This window comes from Ascidia mentula, chromosome 3 (assembly GCF_947561715.1).
Source record: "Ascidia mentula chromosome 3, kaAscMent1.1, whole genome shotgun sequence".
Lineage (NCBI taxonomy): Eukaryota > Metazoa > Chordata > Ascidiacea > Phlebobranchia > Ascidiidae > Ascidia > Ascidia mentula.
In genome coordinates this window covers 5,301,378-5,321,554 of record NC_138568.1, presented here as the reverse complement: position 1 = coordinate 5,321,554, position 20,177 = coordinate 5,301,378, and the positions used below count along the sequence as shown (strand labels likewise).

The following is a 20,177-nucleotide window of genomic DNA, read 5'->3' as shown; positions in this document are numbered from 1 at the left end:
TTTGTGGTTTTGAGTGGAAGGATTATCGTGCCAGATGGGTTTCCTTTGCGTATGTGTTATTTTCACATTGAAAGAAGCCAAAATTTGTGCCCTGAAAATTGTCGCGTGGGTTGTGCATGTCAAATGATCGTGGCTCCGATAACCACAGTCGCGAGAGAGGAAATCGAATGTGGCCATATGATATTTCCGTGCATTCAAATGGAAACATAATCTCGTTGAATTCAGCAGCGAAGATATCCAGATCGTCCTTCCTCGGTCAACATTACACCGCATCCAAATTTACATGCAAAGTAATAGTGAAAATGTAAATAAAATCGCCTATAGTTGGTAGCATTTTTTCTTGACCACCACACCAATAAAGTGGACTAAACAGGACATTTACTATGGGCGGCCAGAAGGGTCATAATTCGTCTGAATCAACACGTCGCTTATTTAACCAACATGTTACTTATTTAACCAACATGTTGCTTATTAAGCAACTTGTTATTTGGCGCCACAAGGGGTCAAATTCACTTAAATAAGCAACGTGTTAAAAGAGACGTCGCTAGAAGGCGACCGTGGTCGGCGAAAAGGGTCAAAAGTCTGCCTAAACAACACGTTGCTTAAATAACGAACATGTTGCTTATTTAACAAACGTGTTTATTCTGACCCTTCTGGCGCGCTTTGTCACGTTGGTAACCTTTAACCCTGGCGGGAAATTGAACATTATTCAGCAGACTTAGAAGACCACGCGCGACTGAAGCAACATGTTGGTTAAATAAGCAACGTGTTGATTCAGGCGAATTATGACCCTTCACGCCGCCCATAATTTACTCTCTTGCTATTTTGCTCGTAGAACCTTTATGGTCTGTTCCCCAGCATGCGCGAATAAGGTAGTAAATAAGCTTGTAAAAAATTTTAAGGCGGCGAAATGACTGGTAAAATTACGATAAATAAATTATTTCGAAAGAATGATCCGTAGTAAAAACGGGCAACATATTGATTTTTATGTTATCAGCAAACCTTGACGGCGCCGTCATGCTTCAGTGCTTCCCAAACACTCAAGCTGCTGATTGTCTGAAAATCTGAAATGCGTGTTTGGTAAACGTTAAATGAATGCTAGAAGCTTCGATCTTGATTAAAACTCTGCGAAGCGTTTGTGAGATTTGTCATAAGTCCTTGTATTGTCTCAGTTCACAAATTAGTTTCGTAATAAATGATTTTGTGAATTTGTGCACCACGCTCCTTCGAATAGACGAAAAAGGCTGCCGGCGGCAAATTACTTCCTGTGTACAGAACTGCTGCTGTTGGCTTTTTGCTACAAGTTATTGGTATATGCTACTATTGTGAAGTCCATAGTTGTTTCTGTAGTTTTGTTGCGTGTTTCAAGTCAAATATAGATAAATGTTTTATGTCGTTTCTGTAATATGGAATTTTTAGATTGTAGTGTTCTGCTGCTGAAACCATTTGAATGATGGAACGCGTTAAGTTAGCAAACAGCGACTTGGAGGTCTCTAGGGTGTGTTTGGGCTGCTGGCAGTTCAATGATGGCAAAGCAGACATGACGTGGCACCCGCAAGATGCTAAGGTTGGCGTAGTGTTGCACCGAGGCGTTTTCGCCATAGCTTTGTGGGGAAAATACAGGAAATTGTCGCCCGGCAAGACAAACGATCCAAGGCTGTAAACGCTCACAATACAAATACAGCGCTAAACGCACTGTACAAGAACAGTGTGGAAAACGCATGTGTGATCTCTATTTACATTGGACGGGTTACAGCAATAATCGGCTGTTCTACTTACTCTTACGTACAGCCGTCCATTGCGTTTTGTAGCACAATACATTGAATCATAAAATCGCAATGTTCTTTACACCACTTGCATTTTACCTAGGTGTCTTGCTTGCTATGTGGTATGAATACACGCAAATGGAGCACCTCTTTTGTTGATTTTTTGTAACCAGTATACGTTCGTAAGCATAGGTTTCATATAAACGGATTAAGGAAAATGTGTAAACCACTGTATGCTTGTCACAAGCACATTGAAATATTATAATTATACTGCAGGTATCTTGTGCGATTGTGGAAAAATCACTTGAGCTCGGCGTAAACTTTTTCGACACGGCTGAGGCTTACAGCAACCATGGATCAGAAGCCGTCCTTGGGAGGGCATTGGAAGGTCGCCGACGCGACGCCATAATCGCAACGAAATTTGGAGGTCGGAAAGAGGTTAGCTAAAGTTTTTAGGTGTGTTTTGCGGATCAGTATTGTTTACAGTAGATCTGATTCTGCGTCGTTTGAAATTGTTACTTGTCCAAGCCACCAGTATAACTATTGTCTGTGAGTTGAACAATGTCAACCAAAACCTACCACTCACACTGAAATGCTAAGAACGACTATCAAACGTTGCTTGTACAACTTTTAGGAGTATGGTGCTACCGACATTGAACAGTCTCTCAACGAAAGCTTGCAAGCTTTGAAAACTGACTACGTTGATTTGTATCAGGTAAGACGTGCGCATTTAAACCAGTTAATATTTAACATATATTTTAAGTGGGTTATGGTTTTACCATGATATACCATGAGAATTATGTTAGAACAAAGTGAAAAGATAACTCTTGATATTTGGTAAAAGTTGGTCGTATTTCGATATTTGAAGCCGCGTTTTGGTGAAACGATGGAAAAGCTAACAAAGACCGTTGCCCACACTTTACATTTGCAGTTGAAACTTGTCAAACAAATAAAAATCCAGATCTAGACAAATACTCAACCCCTAAAATTGTTTATTTTTAAGGTTCACCAATCAATATTCATTAAAGATTACGCCGAAGTGGTAAAGGAACTTAAACGCCAGCAGTCTCTAGGAAGGATCCGTTACTACGGCGTCTCCAACTTTGGTCCGCTTTCCATGAAAGATTTTAACGAAGCGGGGGGAATACCTGCTACCAATCAGGTATTCTGATTAGTTGTTTTCGTGGCATTGGGATTCGAAACCAATCGCCAGTGATTTTGTTTCAATTTCTGAGAGACGTAACTTCGTGAAAAATCGCCTACTTTAACATCTCTAGTAATTCGCGGTGATCGTATTCAGGTGTGAAACAAAACCTGACGGTCAAAGGTTCGAATCCCGGGCCAAGCAAGTGCGTGGGTTACAAAACCTTCCATGGCAATAGGTTTGAAAATTATCTTTCCATTCAGTTGCCCTACAACCTCCTCTGGCGCTCAATCGAGTATGACATCATCAAGTCATGTGACCGCTACAATGTTGACGTCATCGCCTACTCCCCGCTGCAGCAGGGCTTGCTTACGGGAAAGTACCGTGACGTAATGAGCGTTCCCGAGGGCAGGAGGAGGACGAGACATTTCAAGGGCGACAGGTGCAAAGTTCATTCTATCTTTGTTGGAAATATAAAGTTGTTTGGGAGACACCGGCTTAAAGTTCGCAACCTGGAGTGGCTTTGTTGCCCGTTGACCTTGATCTCGTGTTAATTTGACCTTGACCATTCGTGTTTAGTTGTTCTTCACACCATAAAGAGTCAGCTTAATAGCACCGAAATGTTTTTGTTGCAGAATAGCCCTTCATTTGCAGCAAACGTCTTACTTAACTTTGCGCTCTTGCTCATAGAACTATTTCTTTGTTTTTGTATGAGGTGTATTTTTTGAATTTCCTGTTGTGACCTAACAATACAAAGTTATGAGTTTTAAAATACTTTCAGCACTCCTTTGTCACGTCATGAACAGGACGGCGCTGAAGCGGAAACTTTTCAGACAATCTCCGAAATTCGTTCGATTTGCGAGAAGGCCAACATACCAAATATGGGCAATGCCGCTATATCTTGGCTACTCGAACGACCTCGGGTGTGTTCGGTAATTGTCGGAGCAAGTGGACCGGAACAGATGGTCGAGAATTGCCGTTTGGTTAAGTTAAGCAGGGTAAGCATGAGCAGGGCAACTCCGTTCTGTATCAAAAAAATTTTAGGGAACAACTCTCTAGTAGGAAGTACGTTGATAATATTTGCAGGAAAAAAATTCTAATAAATAGAATTTTACCGAAAAATCGATTTTTTTGCAGGAAATCCTTGACCAGCTCTCTAGCGCCACCGAAACGCTAAAGGAAAAATTGGGGGAAAACCCCGATATGTGGGCAAAGACGTCACGCGTCCGATAACAGACGATTGAATGTCAATATTGGGTCAGAGGCGTCCCGTGCTGCCTTGTATTGCTAAATCCCTTGTAGCTTTTATGTTTCAATCATCGTTCTTCGTCACCGAAAAAAGAATTTTTCGTAATTGCATTTCATACTGTTTGCAAGTTTTGCAAAGAAGTAAATGACCAATAAGGATGTTTGACGTGCAGATAACCACGCATCCGTCCGGTCAGCAAAAAGTTTCGTACATTCTACACCGGGAAGTGGAAAGTTAGACTCAAATTCACCACCGCCACAAATCGAATGTTTTATTACGTTAAGAAACATACATGCAAGGCATCTTACAATGCGGACAAGAACACAAAATCCTTACATCAGCTTTTGGTGGTTGTATTCTTGCCCGGACAAACAAAGTGGCAGGTTTTGATTTTCAAGTGGGGTCACGAGCTGCGTTAGATAACGACTTAAAAAACATCGGTTCTCAAAATTGCGTCGTTTCGGGTGTTGGGCGTCGCGAAAAGTTGATACAAAAACATGGTGAGTTTTTGGATGAAATGGAGGTTCTTTACAAATGTAGTTAACCTTTAATCATTGAAAATTGTGAACATTTGGTAAAATCGACCGAATAGATTTATAATTAGTGCTGCGCGAGCGCCGTGAAACTGTCCAACTTTGTAAAACACAAAAAGTTTGAGAAGCACTGACTTTAAAACATCACAGAATACAATTCGATAATTGCGTTGGGAATATGTGGCTTGGCGCACTGTATTGTTTCCATGCAAATTTTATGCATTGGAGACTGGACCTCCACCCTCGGCCTCTTTATACGAGGGTGGTTTTACATTTATCGTTGTCTCAACTAATTTGCAGCTCGGTTTTATGAAACCGTAATCGAGTAAAGTTTGTCGATATTCTTCCGAAAGTTCTCGTCCGGTTGCTTGTCCGTACGTCGGTGGTTTTGCTACGGCGGGATCGCTCTACACAAAAAAAAAGTCTTTTAGCTGGGCGAAATATGCCAAAAAGGTCCATTAGCTAAGAATTGGTGTAGCCGCTTTTCTCTGTTTCTCTGTAGAAACTTGTATACCAATCAAAACAAAGCTATTGACTGCAATTTCCAAATTTGCGAATGGAAATTTATTTTCCATGCTTTGTTTAAGATAAGTGGTTTCAAACTGAGGTTCGTGGTGAATCTGTGAGGATTTTAACTGACCCTAAGACATGAGTCTCGTTTGTCTAATGGGTAATCCTGCACTGGAAAAAATGCATCACACAAAGAGGGGTAGGACTATATTTTGCACGCTTTGTTGCAGCAGATGTGGTCAGGTTATAGTTTGTCAAACTCGACGCTAGTGACGTAACATTATGGCTATTCTGCACACATTTATGGTCATTAGTGCAATTGTTTACCTCCAAGGTTCCTTGGCGCAGAAGCGATGCCCTTTTTCTGATGCTTTTGCAACTGCTGCAACATCCCAGTATCACGATTCCCACAAACAAAACGGTACACAGGCCCACAACCACTGCAAAATACAAACGATTTCCTCAGTGGCGCACTGTTTTACAACGTAACTATAAAAGATAATTAGAATCTAAATATCATTTATATTAACCAGCGATACTGATAATATATGGGCCTATAGGCAATATAGATATTAATTTGATTATACATATAAACGAAATGGTAGCAATAACAGAACAAACCTGAACAAGCATAATCAGCACTGCACTGGTTTGCCTGCAAATAGATGACGTTTCATAACAAAAGCGAACAAGGAGAAATGCAACAACAGAAAATGAAAAGCAAGCATAAAATCACTTTATGAAATAAATTATTTCCAAGTTCTGTAACCTCCATGCGCTAAGTTTACATAAAGTATTTGCCATAACATCTGGCCTCATACTTCTGTTTAGTGTTACCAAAAGCGAATACCACAACATTTTACTTGTAAAGTATTCGCCACAACGTTGCGCATAACAGACTATACAACGAACTTACTTCAACCGATCGGAAAAGGGCCATCATCAACAGTTGTAGAAACAAGCGCATCATTTTTATACCAAGGTATTGAACGAGACGAAAGCCTTGTAAATGCTAAAGCACTCTCACACACTAGTTTTCAAGGCCACAAGGGGTTAATTAAAGGTGTCTCCTGTACTGTGGGAAAATATGGTTATCAGTTTGTCGTTGTTGACGTCATTATTGATAACCAAGATAAGGTCAAAGATATCGCTGCTCACGCTGTACCGCCATATATTAATTTTGAAGAACTTTGCAATGTATTTACTCCTTGGGTTGATAAGTTTCTGAAACTTACGTATTACCCGTTTCGGTGAGTATTTTCACTGAATTAAACCATGACTTGAAAACAAACTACCCTTTTCAAATCTCTGTTTTTGGTCTGGAGTCAAGATTATCGCAACCACAAGATTATCACAACCACAAGATTACCACAACCACAAGATTACCACAAGTCTAAAGTGTACAAGAATCCCACGAATTTGTGCCATGTTGTGCTAAAACGTAAAACAATTAATCTTGTGAGTTTTAAATTTATCGGTGAAGATTTGCCCCGAAACCGAATTATCCACTAACCGAATAAGAAGAGGCTTTGAATCCAACTTCCCGCAATAAAGACGAGTTTTATTGTCAGAAAACAGAAAGTAAACAGATTCTCTCTTCAACTTCTAGGCCCACTCTCTGCGGAATCCGATTTCAAGCAAATCTTGGAAGACAGGATTGCATATAAGATACACGCCCCCTGCTCTGCGTGCAGAGACGAAATCGATTTTTGGGTCATGCCGACTAACCGCTTGACGCAGAAATTGACTTCTTGTCATGTGTAGTCGTTCTTGCGAAAGCTGTCGACTAAATTAAAACTACTTTAATATTTCTCTCGGAAAACAACCCTCGAATGGGCAATAACTTTGCAAAAATATTCGCAAACAACTCGTTCGTACAGTAAACCAGTGTTTATTTTTGCCGATAACAATTTCAATAAATACTGGATTCTTGCTGCTCACTGACGGGGCTGAACTTCCTTTTTGTTATTTTAACAGAAACGATATACTAGCAATGCAAACTGGTTTGAATTTCGCTATATCACCGCAATGTACGACTCTTAACCTGGCATCGACTCTCGCTATGGATAAACAACAGGTAACATTATGTTCACGCTATCCATAACAGTAAAAAAGTTTTCGATGTTTAACTTCTGGGACTGTGGTCAATTGTCGTTACTGCGCAGAAACATGGGAATCAAAACTTAACTGAGCGTATGGCGAAGTGTTTGGGAGTCGATGAAACCGCGAGCCGCACGCACGCTATTTGTTTACCAATTATACGACGTCGTACGTCACAGGGCGTAAAGGGATGGCTGATTCAACTCTAGCTCGTATGCGCTTGGGCGGCGCTGCCTTTTAACCAGCGCCGAACATTTGTAACTGGACAAACATGCATTGAAAAGGTTACTTATAAATTTACGAACCTCTTTCAGCTGCTCAGGTGAGTATACGTTAACGGTGGCCGCATAGTGACTTCACACACAACCAGACTTTGTATGTTTTCTATGCAAATCGTTTTATACAAACAGCAAAATCCAACGTTCGCCGACAAATACAGAAGCGTGCATTAACGTAACCAGCAAGAGGAGTATTAAGAAAAGGTGTGGGAAGATTTTCCCGATATTCTTGACAATCTTTAGGTTAAGTTGAGAAATCGATATTGTGCAACATGGAATCATAATTGATGAACAAATATTGCAACTGCTTGAAAGTTTGCAGCAAATATTGCAACTCCACGATACTTCACAGTTGAACACAAGTTTGTGAGAATGAGAAAATGATGAAATTCTGACGCCGTTGTGTCTCTGCTGTGGGACTTTCACGTGAAATGTGTAGCTTTTAATTACTCTGATTTGCTGGAACAGAGTTTGTGTTTTGGTTGATTTTGTTGCTGCCCGCCACTACTTGCTGGTAGGAAGGTGGCAAGTCGTTATCCGGAACAAGACGCATATCCGACCTGGCCTGTCAAAGGATGTTAAGATAATATCGGAAGATTCTTTAAAACACTAACAGATTAGATCAATTTGCGACAAATAATCCAAAAAATATAAAAATCAAACCTCTCAAACGTTTTTCAAGTAAAAGCAACCATTAGTAAGTTTAACAGATTTATGTTGGTAGATAAACGCTACACAATCAAAAACGTTGTCATGACAATGCTTTGCAAATCAACTTTATGGAACCCAAGTGTTTTTCAGCAGTATGCGAAATAGTAAGGATAATTAGATAGGGATGCACAATACAGGGCACGAGTACCATCTTAGCAACGTCGTTGGACTGAAAATGGCACGCGGTTTATCAACAACGGTTAAAAAAAAAATTCCAAGCAACGTATACTTGATTTGAGTTTAAATCCCACATTGTAAACACGAGTTTAAAAGTTAGTTCAGAGTTTCCGGCTGCATACTTTTGAGACCTTTTAGGAGCAAAACAGTATCCACTACTGTCGGCATCTCAATAATTGTTACGATTTATTATTTTCCAACCCTTTACCAAGAGATTTGTGTAAAATACTCATTTTGGAAGACATCAAGCCCCAAAAGAGGTCACACGATTTCTGTTATGTTAATATTTGGCGTGACCGCTATAGTTGTGCACCCGTGCATTAAAGCCACAAAACAAAGCATCTTTACCGGTGTTTCCATGCGTGAATACGGAGGAGTTTGGTTGCTTGTTGTCCTCGAAGCGCGGGCACAAACTCTTATAAAAGCGATAAGCAAACTCAAGCCAATGGAAACTGCAAACCAAATATCTGCAACGACAACAACAGCAGCGTTCAAGTTCATTCCTCATATGTTGATGTTATAGTGCTGGTATTTACTCGTCTAGTTTCATGCATATCCGAGTATAAAGTTCACTGGCATCGCAGCCAAGCTTTTCCCTAGAAGTCGCCTGGCAAGTCATTTTTCATTTTAACACACTTTACAAAGGGGATACGAAAGGGAAAATTGTGGTAAGCGCTGTGTTACCACAGGCCTCATTGTTGTGTCCAAAAACGTTTTTGGGAAATTATACGGGATCGTGAGCGCCACCAATCGACGACTACAGCAAAGAGTGTAATATGACAAAGGACTATATAACGATGCCACACAGTTTAAAAACTAAGTTCTTTTGGATGAAATAATAAGTAGCCTAGATATCATAAGAGTGGATGCAGCCGCCGCGGCGCATGTAATATTACTATAATGATGCCACACAGTTAAAACACCAGGTTCTGTCGAATTTATGAACGACAGCAAACCCAGGCCTTGTTAGAGGGTCGTTATGTCGCATTAGGGCCATACGAGCCTAATAGGAAGGCCAAAATTTGGGCCCATAATCATCGAGGTTTGGTTCCTTTTACAACCTCATGTGATGCCCATATAAGGTGCTCGCATCTGTACATTTTCTCTCTTTTAAGGGCGTTGGTATTCACGTCATTCAATTTACTTATAGAAATCATTAAACCTTAGAATATATGAAATTTAAAACTACGTTATACTTACACCACCGTCCCCACCACTGGGTTCGGAAACAACACTTAGGTATATCTTCCAACACTGTGTGTTGCCCGCAGCAATAACCCACTGAAGCACCACTGTCTGAAACAAAGCACACTTCTTAAAATCATTTTATTGTGTTTACTATAAGCAACTAAAGATGCCCATGGGGCGAAATATATATTCCTGAGAAAAAGCCAGGCTGATCCTGTAGTAAAAAGCTACTGATTTTTTATGTGTGATTATAAAAGTATTCAGTGATCGCTAGGCCTGCATCTGCAGGTTTGGTTAGATCCCAATGTTTCAAGTTTTGAAGTCTATTAACGTTTGTCTAAATTGGGAAGATTGTAACGTTCAACCAAGAAGATTTCTCATGAATACGAATAGTATATTAAGAATGAAATTTCTCAAAACATGGCAGTTACTTGGTCCATTCACACATACGTCATTTGTTAATTTAGGAAAGGTAATAAATTTATGAAAGAAAGCAACAAAAAGAATAATTTCTCATATTTACAACCAAGGACCAAGTGGTAAAAACAAGAATTCGCACTGAAAAGCTATTTTTGGTCTCAAACGAGTTTGGCCAAGGGTGGGGAACTTTCTATACGATTGCGAAACAATAGTTTTGCTGCCATTGACTCCAAGGGAAGTAAATGGCCAGATGCCACAACGCATGCTAGCAACTACGAAAATACTTGTCCCGAATGTTCCTCACGCACTGTTTTGGCCAAAACCTAACTGTAGGCTTTGACAAAGAGTGTTTATACATTTAATTGTATGTAATGTCGGAACCAGACAAACAAGGCTAAAACCTTTTGTGTTACAATGTGATCAAATACGAAGCAAAACTAACCTTCGCATGTCAAGGTTTCGGTTAGACTTCTGCAGACTTGGTATGCCTGAAAAAAAATCAATTCATTAGCCACAAAAAATCGAATTCATCCTTTTCTCAAAACGCGGTTAATGGCCTGAAATTGACAAACACCGTTTACGATATCGTCTCAATTTTACATTTTTTTGACTTTTCGTAAGATGTAAAATCTACTGGCTTTCAATACCATGTTGACATTGTGGGACCATAATAGACATTTTACATTTACTGATGCCCCTATGGCTTCAGAATCGATAAACCCTGTTGGTAACATCGGTTCCTGTGCAACGTACATAACATGTTGTTCAAGATGAAATTATGTTGGATCAAGTGCGAAACCTGATTAGAGTTAAAGTGACTCGCTTATTGCAATCAGCCATACCTCGAGGTTACACTGGCTATGTTCACAGTGGATTTATCGATATCAGCAGCGTCTTACCTTGACGTTGGCAACAAAGTACATAAAAACCGCCAGTCCATAAACCAATGGGAGATTAGCCATTTTTCTCCAACCTACTACTGCCTCAGCTAATTCCTCCAGCACCAGCAGTCAACTGTACAACAATGCAGATAATATTTAACGAACGCTTTGCGTAGGCAGTTGAAATAGCTGTGACGGCATTCAAGGAAACCAGCCAGACGCTGTTTCATGGGAAAGAGCATTCAACGTTTGAATCTTACCACTAGCCCAGAAAACGTTAACGACAACACAATAAGAAATACAATATTATCTACTTAATTTGCCTCCCTTGCTGTTTAACTGTATACTGGTCACATAATATAAGTTGGCCCTTGTGTTTTTAGTATAACGAGCGATTTGATTATTTCTGAAACATCTGCCAAGGCAACCACTCACTGGCGAATGTTAGCAATCGAGACGTTGCAATTTACACATTTCTCGTCCAAAACGCGTGTAATTTACACAAACACGCGTTTTGGACGAGATATTCAACTTATAAGATGCCGGAGACTGAGTTGCATTTAATTGCGTTTTCCCTACACACATTATAAATGTCACGATAAGAAAGCCACGACTGAAACTCATAACACTCATTAATCCTGTACTGATTTAACATCTTCTGACAAAGTGAGACCCTCGCCGACCGCTTGGAACCAAAATGAAACCAAGAAACCCGTTTTTAGCAAGAACAAAAACACCCGATCTTGTGACGCATATGGATGGATCATCGTCGCGTGACGCGCTTTCCGGTCACGTGCACCCGTCACGCATGAGTTAGTGCGCAAGCCCTAATCGCTGGAACAAAGTGGGAAGTGGTGACCGTACCCAGCTTGGCGTCATTACGATTTAATAAAGGCAATTAATTGCATTGCTTTGGAATTTCACTTCGCCTTTCCTGGCAGTTGTGTGTGGACAATGCTGCAGGCGCCGTGTCGGAGCTATTAACGGAAAACAGATTTTTCTTGCAGGAAAAAAGTTAAGCAAAATAAAGTTTTCGGTCGCTGGGTGAGATTTCTAGGCATGCAAATAAATTTTATAAATTTACAAAAATCCCCCAACTATTTTTCTTAGTGAAACCGCCTACTGGCAAAAATTCCTTTACCGAAACGGCGTTCTGGGTCGTTTTCTCTATCACTACCGGCAAGTGATTTTTCATTTTCACGAATGGACAGCAAATTTTCTCAAAGTATAGTTACGTCAACATTCATGACGTCATATTTTGCATATTACGAACATCAGAACTATGGACGTTGATCAGAATGTTCCAATACCAATATCAACAATCTCGTGTGAAAACTGTGGGCAATTAAGAACGCAGGTTTTCTAAACTGGAGTCTCACAGCCAACATTTATGGGTGGTAAATATTCCTAGTAACACAAAACACAACATTTACTATTTTAGAAAGTACGACTCTCCCGACAGTTTTTCGTTTGTTTCATTAGATTAAAATATTGCAACGATGTATCTTACAGTATTACTTGTCAACATTAGGGCACTCAGAAAATTTGAACATGTTTGGAAAAGGATAAATTCAAAACGAAGACTTGTCAGATAAGGTTCACAGACTTCGCAGCCAAGGCATTGCAGCCAAGCTGGATCAGCCACTTTTCCCGACAAGTCGGAGCGAGATCTGAAAAATCAAGCTCCCGGTGAGGTTTGAACTCACGACCCTGGGCTAACCAGGCCCAACGCTCTAGCAACTGAGCTACAGGAGCTCAGTGGCTTCACGGGGTATATTGTGGCCAAGGTACACTGGTGCGCAAGCGCACAACTTGTCAGGCAACCTTCACATGCGTAGAGGATCTCCACCACCGTAATCAGACAACGCAGAAGTAATGCCATGCTTACGCACAGCAAGGCGGGATCGCCCCACTGCGGCCCTTTATATTTGGCGATCACAGCTCTAATATTCTGATCATAAGGTTCACAGGCTTCGCAGCGAAGGCTTCTCAGATGTGGTTTATTCATTCAGCCCGAATTTTTTGTATCACATTGCCATGCTACAAATCAACTGTAAGCACCAAATTGTAAGAGAAGAAGAATCACGGACAACGCGATTGTCAAAACTACTCCAAACAAGAAAGCTTCGCGTTTCATTCGTCTTCCCATCGGGTGATTTTGCAGTATTTCGTCATACCAGGAGAAACCCTTATTGACATGCGGGAATTTCACTGATGGAATTTCCTTGTCTAGAAATTTGCAAAGTGGTTCCCAACCCTGGCTTGTTTGAAATACCAACAGTTTGTCCTTGGGCGCGTTCTAAAAAGACTGTTTCAGAAAACTGAATCGGAATACACACATGGTACTGGACCATCAATATTCCATTATAAGGGAAAAATCCGTTGTAATTTGTTATTTCTAACTCGTTGGAAACCATTTTTTAAACTCCATTTAATGAGCACACACCCTTTTTTCACTGCCATTAGTTTTTGTTGTAAATAAAATGAATAACTCAATGGGACAAAGCAAGTTTTTTCAGAGTGTTCAAAATCTCAGAAACTTTATTGTACTTACCATAAGAACATGTGCGTTATGTTGACGATATCGAAGGCGCAGAACGTTTTCTTTAAACTTCATGTTGTCCCACGGAAAAGTGCGCGTTGCATCGAGGAACATCGAATCTTAACATAAAACAGAAACCCTCAAACAACTTCCCTGCGTTGTTCTCAGTCTTGAATTAAAGTCATTTTTGTTGAATTACTTCCGCACTCAAAAAATATCGTACAAATGGAGTTATCGAAACTACCTACATTTACAACATTCCTGTTCAACTATAGATTTAAGAACTATTTAACCAGCAGACACCTCCGCGCGCCTTGGTTTTCTCTTACCATACTTATTGTAAAACATATAAAATCTTCGACCAGTTGGTGAAACAAGGCACAGTGACTTCCGAACACGGTTGTTGTTAATGCTGCATATCATAGTGTTGGTGCTTGCGAGCCACTTGTCCTCATCGCGTGTCGTAAAAACGAGCTGTAAATTAACGAGGAGTATTCGTAAATGATTACTTTGTTTTTGTTCTTTTTCATCAAAGCTGTATTGCGTTTAGAAAAGATTCGCACGCAAATTGCACTTCAATGTGTAATACAAATCAACCTTTGCATCTGGAAAAGCTTCCAAAATGTTTTCCCAGAAGAAGCAAGGGGGCCAGTCAGCCACGACGTCCACATCTTCGTACATCTTGCGGAAGTCCTCCGGAGTTGATCCAAGGTCAATGATTTTCTTCCATTGTTCCCTGTGGTGTTCAAAGCATTCCATGTAGTCCCAAACATCATACCCCAATATACGGAGCGCCTCTGCCGTTGATTTGGTTCCAGTCCGCGGAAAACCACAAATTACGACTTGCATTGTTATAGCTGAGTAAAACCTTTTTAAATCAATCTGCTAGACAGCTATTTGAAAGATCGACAGCCTACCAGGGTGGCTTGGTTCACCGATTCGGTGTTGTTTATTGTTTTTTTCATTGTTATATTTTCCAATTTGTATTAGTTTTTGTTAAGGAACTGTCAAAGGGACGCAGTCATGGTATAATATTGATCCCATATCTTACAGTAACAAATTCCCTCTTATTCTACATAAAATTGCTGTTTTGGCGAGGAAGCTTTGCTGCAAGCAAACTTTGAATTTCTGACAGCAATCTTGGTCCGTTACCATCAGCTTAGATCAGAATTGAAACCAGAAGAAGAGTAATTTCAAACGATCCAAACTTCTGGCACAACTAAACATTGATTTTTATTTACCGTGAACAAGATTTTTGAATTGCAGGCGAAAGGTAAAGAAAAACCAACGTTAGATTGTGGCAAATCGTCAGATCTTTTAAAACTACAATATGCCCGACAGCAACAACAACACCGTAACAAACTCGTCTTTATCAAATTACGGAGAGAAAAATCGCTTCCAAAACGCACATGTTACGATTTGATCCAGCGAAAATTTGCTAATTCAGAGCTGCTAGTATGTTTCATCAAGCTTTGCTTTTCGTACGTTTTTACGCTATAACTACAGTGTTAAAATAAAGCCGGTACGGTCTGGTCTCCGTTCCGGTGTGAATTCAACGTCTGGTGTGACCCAAATACTTATGAGAAACTTATATTTAGTAAATTCATTCACTTTTTGGGGAAATCTCACTGAGTGTACGAAAACAAAATGGTTTAATTTTTCCCTGCAAGTTCAACCGTTTGTGCTATTGTATTTTACTTTCAACCCTAACACCATGTTTGCTGGACCATAAACCGGGGTGCTTGCATTCATAGGCGTATCCAGGATTTTTTAAACGGGGGTCAAATTTTTTTGGGAATTCCACGATTTTCAGGTGTAAACTAAGGTTAATTGTGGTCGAGAATCGCAAAATACGAACGCCTGTGTTCGCGCAAATCGTCACATCAACGGTGGCTTCCTGGCTTGCGCAGTTGTGTAACGCTATGGAACACTCGATGCGAGTTTTTGCGGTAGTGCTTGTGCCGTAGTTTTATTACTGCTACTTCCAAAGAAAGGCTTGAATACATTTGTAACCAAAAGGGATCAAACGTGGGCTTACGTTATCGAGAAAACAAACAAATAAAAACTTTTTTCCAAGCAGTAGCCTTATATTCCTGTATGCACCTCTGCGAGCGCTAACAGTTGTTTTTAACATGCGTAACATTGGTTACGTGTTTAACAACTAAACCAATTGACTTTCACGCAAGTAAAACATTACAACAACGTGACCACTTAGACTGACGAAAAATAACACTTGTTTCGTAACAATGCAACATGTTTGGTAACAATGCCAAGTGTTAGGTAACAATGCTCCCTGTTTGGAAACAATGGCGAATGCAAGCACGATGCGGTTTTCAGGTAAACTTTAAAGAAAACTTCAGGTTTTCACGCGGATTTTGACAAAAAAATACAGTAGCGTTTGTTTGGCTATAAAAACAGACCAAAATATTTCATAAAAGGGGGGGGTCCGGACCCCTCGGACCCCCCCTGGATACGCCCATGCTTGCATTTAATTGCCTGATAGTTACTGTGACGTCACTTAGTTTCACACTGCTCTTTGTAGAATGTATGCTGTGCATTCTGATTACTTCACTAAATGCACATGTCCTTAATGTATAGGCTGACACAGATAACAACAACAAAATCAATCCTTTTAATTTAGCCCTTAACGCCCAATAAATGGAATCATCCTCATTGAAGTTACCGTATCTTGCATATTCTGAATGGTAATTACCAATTCCTTGCACTTCCAGTATGTCAGTCTTTTATTCCTTACCTAATATCTACAGCAAGATATTCTAACAAGCATTAGTTTGTTATCTGCCAATAAGTACTCGCTTTTGTGAACTCTACTGCCTTTTTTACTTGAGAACATTCTTACATGGCTGGTGCACGCTTGGCTGGCGAAAAAGGTTTTCCGGTCTGAAATATCGTGGTTTGATTTTGCAAATTGTCACAGCAATGCTAAGAATGTAACATTGAAACAGCCCTGTCCTTCGCCCTGTTAGGAAGTCCAATCTGAGTCTAGCTGGTGGCAAGATGGCGAGCGAGGGGCTCGCAATGATTTCTACATTCTTCCGGATGGGTTGCTTGATAGTAGCTTATCGAAAAGTTGAATGAAAATCAAATTCTCACCGGAACTATTGAATTTACAGGGGAAAAATAAACCATAAAGTGTTTTTGTTACTAGGTAAAAATTTTTTAATAATTGAATGAATTTACTGATATTAAGTTTCTCATAACTATTTAGATCATAGCCTGCCAGCTGTTGATTTCTTACCAGGACGTACTTGCTTACTTTTAGCACTGGTCTGACGTTATTTCACAGTAACAATATACTATAGTGACTATGAATGGAGTTGCCATGAAGCCTAGCAATAAGCGGTAAACAGTAACGGAAAATATCAAACGTCAGTTCCTGTACTTCTTCCAATGAAACATTTTTACATTTAGACAAAAATTTGCTTCCTAAGAGCGTTTCTTGTATTGCTTTTACCTTTACCATGGTGTGACGAATTGCGATCGTTAGTTTTCTTCAACCACTGACCTTGCATTGAGTGCAACAGAAAAACTTATGTAAAAAAGTAAAACGTGATAATTGAAAACATGCAGGTTAAACATCCCGTCAGTAAGAAAGCTTCGCGTTTCATTCGTCTTCCCATCGGGTGATTTTGCAGCATTTCGTCATACCATGAGAAACCCTTGTTGACGTGGGGGAATTTTACTGATGGAATTTCCTTGTCTAGAAATTTGCAAAGTGGTTCCCAACCCTGGCTTGGTTGAAATACCAACAGTTTGTCCTTGGGCGCGTTCTAAAAAAAGTTTTTGAAGAGTTGGTGCGGCGATTTTGTTTTAAGGGAAAGTTGCAGTCACTTTTGTAAATCAACAAACACACAACACATCTCAAAAACAGATATAGTAAGAGGTCGGTAATTTTTTGCAACTGTCATTTTGAACACACTGCAGTTGTAGTAATATTTCGACAGCTAATAACGTCAATGAGAGCTGCAGACAGGGTGTATACACGCACTGTTTCGACCTGTAAGGTCTCATCAGTGCAGCTGTTGATGTGGCACTGTGCTAGCTAGTAGACTAGCAGGCACACAGATTTCCACTTTGTGGTACCTTTCGGTCAATCGTCGATATGTTGGGTGCTAAACTAGGTACCACTTCAACAGCTGCACTGATGAGACCTTACAGGTCGAAACAGTGCGTGTATACACCCTGTCTGCAGCTCTCATTGATTATTATGGCTCTTTTGCGCATATAATAACTTCATTTTTCTTAATAATATTTTTAGTTTATTGCACAAAAAATGAACAAAAAAAAGGTTTGAAACTTTCAGTCTTTCCGACTTGTTTTACAGTACTTACCATTAGAACATGTGCGTTATGTTGACGATATCGGAGCCTCAAAACGTTTTCTTTAAACTTCATGTTGTCCCACGGGTAAGTGCGCAAAGCATCGTAGAACATCAAATCTTAACAAAAAATAAAATTTCGGGACATTCCTCTTGAAAGTTGGATTTAATTGTTGGGTGATTGGGCGCACAAATTAACAGCGCCCAATCAAAACACATTTACGGTCACAAATGATTGCGTAAATATCCGGTTATTATTGAACAACCATGCAGCATTAACAAACCTTTTCAACAAACACAGAAAACCGTAGCATCACTTACCATACTTTTTACAAAACAAATGATATCTGCGACCAGTCAAGGTGATGGTGTACAGAAGTTTCAGAACACGACTGTTGTTTTTCGTTTGAATGAGAGTGTTGGTGCTTGCGAGCCACTTGTCCTCGTCTCGTGTCGTAAAAACGAGCTGAAAATATATCTGTAGTTAGTAGCTGTATATGAGTTGTATTGCGTTTGAAATAATCTAACAATCAAAAAAACGTTAAAGTAAAATACAACCTTTGCATCTGGAAAAGCTTCCAAAATATGTTCCCAGAAGAAGCAAGGAGGCCAGTCAGCCACGACGTCCACATCTTCGTACATCTTGCGGAAGTCCTCCGGAGTTGATCCAAGGTCAATGATTTTCTTCCATTGCTCCCGGTGATGTTCAAAGCATTCCATGTAGTCCCAGACATCATACCCCAGTATGCGGAGCGCCTCTGCCGTTGATTTGGTTCCAGTCCGTGGAAAACCACAAATTACCACTTTCATTACATTCGTTTCTGGTCTCTAAACATGTAAATATTGTTCTCATTGAGAATTGATTATAGTGTGCAAACTTGCAGTAACAACGTTCTTGGTAATTTTAGTGATATGTACAAACCTTCCATTTTTATTTTCTGAAAATACAACGTATTTGGTGAAATTATACATTTGTCCGTGCTCCTCTTAACGCTTATTCGTTATAAAAGATTATGTTATCCAAATTATCCGGCCGGATTTGATTGATGACTATCCGGATCCTGTCGGGCCGGATAATTTGGAACTGGAAACATCACAAACATGGACTAAGAACAAAGCACACTGGTTTCACACAACCTTAATAGCACTCGAACAGCACCTTCCATTAACTTACGTTTTATCGGCAGATAGTTGTAACGTAACGTAACGTAACGTTATTGACATAGTGTCCATTACAGAATGTGCCCAATACAGAAGTATTTTAGCAAAATTGTTGAAAGCCATTTATAACCTTTTAAATCACTCACTAACTTAATCTTTATAATGCACAAATTTGTGCGTTGCTACCTCAGCTGTCAATACATTATCATGTCTTACTTTTCCAAACATATCAAGCCCCAAAGTAGCTTTTCACCAGAGAATAGGACGCCAGGTACAGCACTTGCAAACCGAACGCTTAAAACGAAATAATAAGAGTGTGTAAGGACAGAATTCAAAATCACTACGTTAGCACGGTGATTGCTAGTGATGCAACCATATGGCTTTCTTACACATGCTTAAAATGGCAATTACCAAATCCTTGCACAGCCAATACAGCTCAAAAATGCTTAAAAATGAGGGCGGTTTTTTACCCTTATATGTAAGTCAATCAAAATATCTTAACATACGCATGTGTTGCTGACAACCTTTATTTTATCCACGTTTCTCGACATTTTTGCTGTTATGCAGCAGCCTTCATCAGGAAGTAAGAAAAAGTAAATTAAGCAATGTGGATAATGTTGTGGCACATAAACAAAGAAAAAAATGCTACAAAAGAAGAAGTGAAAAAACAATAAGAAAGGGCGAACACACCTGTACTATACAATTATCAGTAATGTCAATAACGAAAAGCAAACTCTTTTTCCCCTTGCAATGTACCAACACCTGCTAGGAAATTCTGCCGTTAAACCTCGCGAACTCCAAAAACCATTATAACCCACACGGGTTATTATGGTTTTTTTGACATACGGTGGGCTTCACAACAACGATCATTTTGGAACGCGAGTCCGACAGGCTACAGAGGATGTTTTTGGAGTCATTGAACATGAATACGCATGCGTCGTCACTCAATGATAAAAAGCAAACTCTGTTTCCCCCAGTGTACCGACACCTGCTAGGCAATTCTGCCGTTAAACCTCGCGCACTCCAAAAACCATGATAACCCGTGTGGTTACTGATATAGTGCAGGTGTGTTCGCCCTTTCATATCGTTTCTTCACTTCTTCTTTTCTTTTGTAGCATTTTTTTCTTTGTTTATGTACCTCAACATTGTCCACATTGCTTAATTTACATTTCTTACCT

At 39.9% G+C, this 20,177-nt stretch overlaps 3 protein-coding genes across 3 annotated transcripts; 1 reads left to right on the top strand and 2 right to left on the bottom strand.

The window, feature by feature from the left end:
* Window positions 1–1,217: 1,217 nt before the first annotated feature.
* LOC145895084 (putative oxidoreductase YqkF) lies at window positions 1,218–4,300 on the top strand. The gene is made up of 8 exons (XM_082983835.1): window positions 1,218–1,310; window positions 1,420–1,567; window positions 2,043–2,204; window positions 2,401–2,481; window positions 2,770–2,928; window positions 3,174–3,352; window positions 3,692–3,908; window positions 4,048–4,300. The coding sequence occupies exons 2-8, from the start codon at window positions 1,451–1,453 to the stop codon at window positions 4,141–4,143; spliced, it is 1,011 nt and encodes a 336-aa protein (XP_082839961.1). The 5' UTR covers window positions 1,218–1,310; window positions 1,420–1,450; the 3' UTR covers window positions 4,144–4,300.
* Window positions 4,301–7,691: 3,391 nt separating this feature from the next.
* LOC145895079 (uncharacterized) lies at window positions 7,692–11,187 on the bottom strand. Its single transcript, XM_082983830.1, has 5 exons — window positions 10,976–11,187; window positions 10,519–10,564; window positions 9,669–9,764; window positions 8,817–8,935; window positions 7,692–8,145 (listed from the first exon to the last, which is right to left on the bottom strand). The coding sequence occupies exons 1-5, from the start codon at window positions 11,036–11,038 to the stop codon at window positions 8,023–8,025; spliced, it is 447 nt and encodes a 148-aa protein (XP_082839956.1). The 5' UTR covers window positions 11,039–11,187; the 3' UTR covers window positions 7,692–8,022.
* Window positions 11,188–14,045: 2,858 nt separating this feature from the next.
* On the bottom strand, window positions 14,046–18,648 carry LOC145895435 (uncharacterized). Its single transcript, XM_082984241.1, has 5 exons — window positions 18,397–18,648; window positions 18,160–18,304; window positions 17,852–17,958; window positions 17,169–17,290; window positions 14,046–14,235 (listed from the first exon to the last, which is right to left on the bottom strand). The coding sequence occupies exons 1-5, from the start codon at window positions 18,646–18,648 to the stop codon at window positions 14,046–14,048; spliced, it is 816 nt and encodes a 271-aa protein (XP_082840367.1).
* Between the last annotated feature and the right edge of the window lie 1,529 nt (window positions 18,649–20,177).

Coding starts and splice junctions, on each gene's coding strand:
- LOC145895084 (XM_082983835.1), top strand. CDS start 1,451: ATGATGGAACGCGTTAAGTTAGCAAACAGCGACTTGGAGGTCTCTAGG. Junction 1,568..2,042: donor GGCACCCGCAAGATGCTAAG/GTTGGCGTAGTG, acceptor ATTATACTGCAG/GTATCTTGTGCGATTGTGGA. Junction 3,353..3,691: donor AGACATTTCAAGGGCGACAG/GTGCAAAGTTCA, acceptor AAATACTTTCAG/CACTCCTTTGTCACGTCATG.
- LOC145895079 (XM_082983830.1), bottom strand. CDS start 11,038: ATGGCTAATCTCCCATTGGTTTATGGACTGGCGGTTTTTATGTACTTT. Junction 9,765..10,518: donor CGAAACCTTGACATGCGAAG/GTTAGTTTTGCT, acceptor GCTTTGTTTCAG/ACAGTGGTGCTTCAGTGGGT. Junction 8,936..9,668: donor CCAGTGGTGGGGACGGTGGT/GTAAGTATAACG, acceptor TTGTCGTTGCAG/ATATTTGGTTTGCAGTTTCC.
- LOC145895435 (XM_082984241.1), bottom strand. CDS start 18,648: ATGAAAGTGGTAATTTGTGGTTTTCCACGGACTGGAACCAAATCAACG. Junction 17,959..18,159: donor TTTGTTTTGTAAAAAGTATG/GTAAGTGATGCT, acceptor TTTTTTGTTAAG/ATTTGATGTTCTACGATGCT. Junction 14,236..17,168: donor GTCAACAAGGGTTTCTCATG/GTATGACGAAAT, acceptor TGAACACCACAG/GGAACAATGGAAGAAAATCA.